Here is a 2,436-nt window from a genome sequence, read left to right as displayed (position 1 = left end):
AAAAAAAAAAAGTAAAGATGTGGAAGGAAGATGGGCAAAATAAGGCTTGTGATGGATACATGGAGACTCATTATATTATTTCCTCTACTTTCATATGTATTTTATCCATTAAAATGTGGAAGAGAAATGCCATTCTAAATTAGGGAAGTAGTAAGAAATAATTACTTGATAAATAAAATCACTAATGAATATCCAATTCTTATGTGCTAAAATTTGTATTCAAGAAAACTTCTTTTTTTTTTTTTTTGAGACAGAGTCTCAAGCTGTTGCCCTGGGTAGAAGGCTGTGGCACCACAGCTCACAGCAACTTCAAACTCTTGGGCTTAGTGATTCTCTTGCCTCATCCTCCAAGCAGCTGGGAACTACAGGCATCCACCACAATGCCTGGCTATTTATTTATTTTTTTGCCATTGTTGTTTTAGCTGGACTGGGCTAGGTTCGAATCTGCTGGCCTTGATGTATGGGGCCAGTGCCCTAGTTACTGAGCTATGGGTGCTGCCAAGAAAACTTTCTTTTTGTAGAGATAGGGTCTTGCTCTGTAACCTAGGCTACAGTGTAGCGGTGCCATCAGGGCTCACTATAACTTTGAACTCCTCTGGTTGGGTCATCCTTCTAGCTTAGCTTCTGGGTGGCTGGAACTATAGATGCATGCCAATCTGCCTGGCTAATTTTATTTTATTTTTTTTCACAGATGGGGTCTTGCTATGTTGTCCAGTTTTGTCTCAAATTCCCAGCTTCAAGCAGTCCTTCAACATCAGACTCTCAAAGTACTGAGATTACAAACGTTAGCCACTATGCCCAGCCCAAGCAAACTTTATTCTAGGGGAATCGCAGCTCCTCTGACATCTGAACCAGAGAAGTCAGTGGCAGATGTCCCTGACGGAGACAGCTCTGGAGCATGAAGCCTCAGGATGTGGTAGTGGTGGGGTGGAAAGAGGAGGAAGAAAAACACTAGTGTGTTGGAAAAGCAGCTCCTTCAGGGCAAGATCTTCCTGACTTGTACAATTAAGGTATCCTAAGCACCCAGACCATACAGCAAATGTCATAAAGCAAATATTCAAGTGATATTTATTGAATTTGTAAGCTAATATGTTGGGATTAAGTAAATTCTAGTAGTAACTCTGTAGTTGACCACCTCCCCACATTGACTACCTCTTTAAGTTGACCTAATTTTCATAGACTAGGCAAGCAAGTACTCAATGGAAGTTCTTTTATGTTGACCAGTTTGTTACACTCCCTTGGGTGGTCAAGTTACAGAGGTTCTACTATATTTTACATACCACAAAATCTAGAGAAAATGTTCACAACTTCAAAAATTGTTCACTGAAGAGGGTAAAGTAGTTTCAGGCTTTTGAATGGGTTAAGACATCAAGAGTTAACTAGGTAGCAGCAAATCTTAGCAGCATCTCCAAACCATTCCAATACCAGTTAATTTTTTAAAAGTCCATTCTTACCGGTTATTTTTGAGACAGTTTCATTCTGCTGTCCTGGCAGAATGCAGTGGTGTCATCACAGCTCACTGCAATTCAAACTCCTGGGCTCAACCAATCCTCCTCTTTCAGCCTCCTAAGAAGCTGGGATTATAGTACAGGCATGCGTCACCACACCTGGCTAATTTTTCTATTTTTAGTAGAGATGGTCTCTTTTTTTCTCAGCCTGGTCTCAAACCCCTGAGCTCAATCAATCATCCCACCTTGACCTCCCAGAATGTTAGGATTATAGGTGTGAGCCACAGGGCCCAGTCTTGACCAGTTGTTTTAAATTACAACATAGCTTCAAGAATAAACTTGAAATTGGAAACTGAAGCAACGTATCTAAGTGAATATTTAAGGAAAGAACTACTCACTGCTACAGACTTAACAGCTTTAATGAGCTTTTTACTTTCCAAGTTCTTCAGAATTTTGTTGATTTCTGTTAATGGCAAGTTACTTTTGTATCGGATATCTCTGCTCCATATTCCTATGAGAAAGTAAATTAAGTTAACTATGGTGTTCCTGGATTTTTGTTTTTATTCTTAAACTATTCTTTTCTATTGTTCTTTTTCTTAAACTATTTTTTTCTGTTCTTACCTTTTCATTCCAAAAAAGTAAGAACCTTGGCTAAGGTAGCCAAAGTATGCAAAACAATAAATAAGTCACATTCTTTATATTCTCACTGAAAATTTCTTAGAATCTCAGTGTGAGGCTCAGCGCCCGTGGCTCAAGCAGCTAAGGCGCCAGCCATGTACACCTGAGCTGGCGGGTTCAAATCCAGCCTGGGCCCGCCAAACAACCATGATGGCTGCAACCAAAAAATAGCCAGGCGTTGTGGCAGGCGCCTGTAATCCCAGCTACTTGGGAGGTGGAGGCAGGAGACTCGCTTGAACCTAGGAGTTGGAGGTTGCTGTGAGCTATGATGCCACAGCATTCTACCTAGGGTGAAAACTTAGGGTCTTGC

The 2,436-nt window shown here is 40.8% G+C and overlaps 1 protein-coding gene across 1 annotated transcript in view; it reads right to left on the bottom strand.

The window, feature by feature from the left end:
- POLR3F (RNA polymerase III subunit F) overlaps window positions 1–2,436 on the bottom strand; it is a 14,295-nt gene that overhangs the window by 5,508 nt on the left and 6,351 nt on the right. Inside the window, exon 5 of the mRNA XM_003798458.3 lies at window positions 1,847–1,959. Within this exon, the coding sequence (XP_003798506.1) occupies window positions 1,847–1,959 (113 nt within the window). The remainder of the gene's footprint in view (window positions 1–1,846; window positions 1,960–2,436) is intronic.

This window comes from Otolemur garnettii, unplaced genomic scaffold, assembly GCF_000181295.1.
Source record: "Otolemur garnettii isolate 467f Iridium unplaced genomic scaffold, OtoGar3 scaffold00136, whole genome shotgun sequence".
Taxonomy (NCBI): domain Eukaryota; kingdom Metazoa; phylum Chordata; class Mammalia; order Primates; family Galagidae; genus Otolemur; species Otolemur garnettii.
The sequence above is the reverse complement of the archived record's forward strand: the minus strand, read 5'-3'. Positions and strand labels throughout refer to the sequence as shown.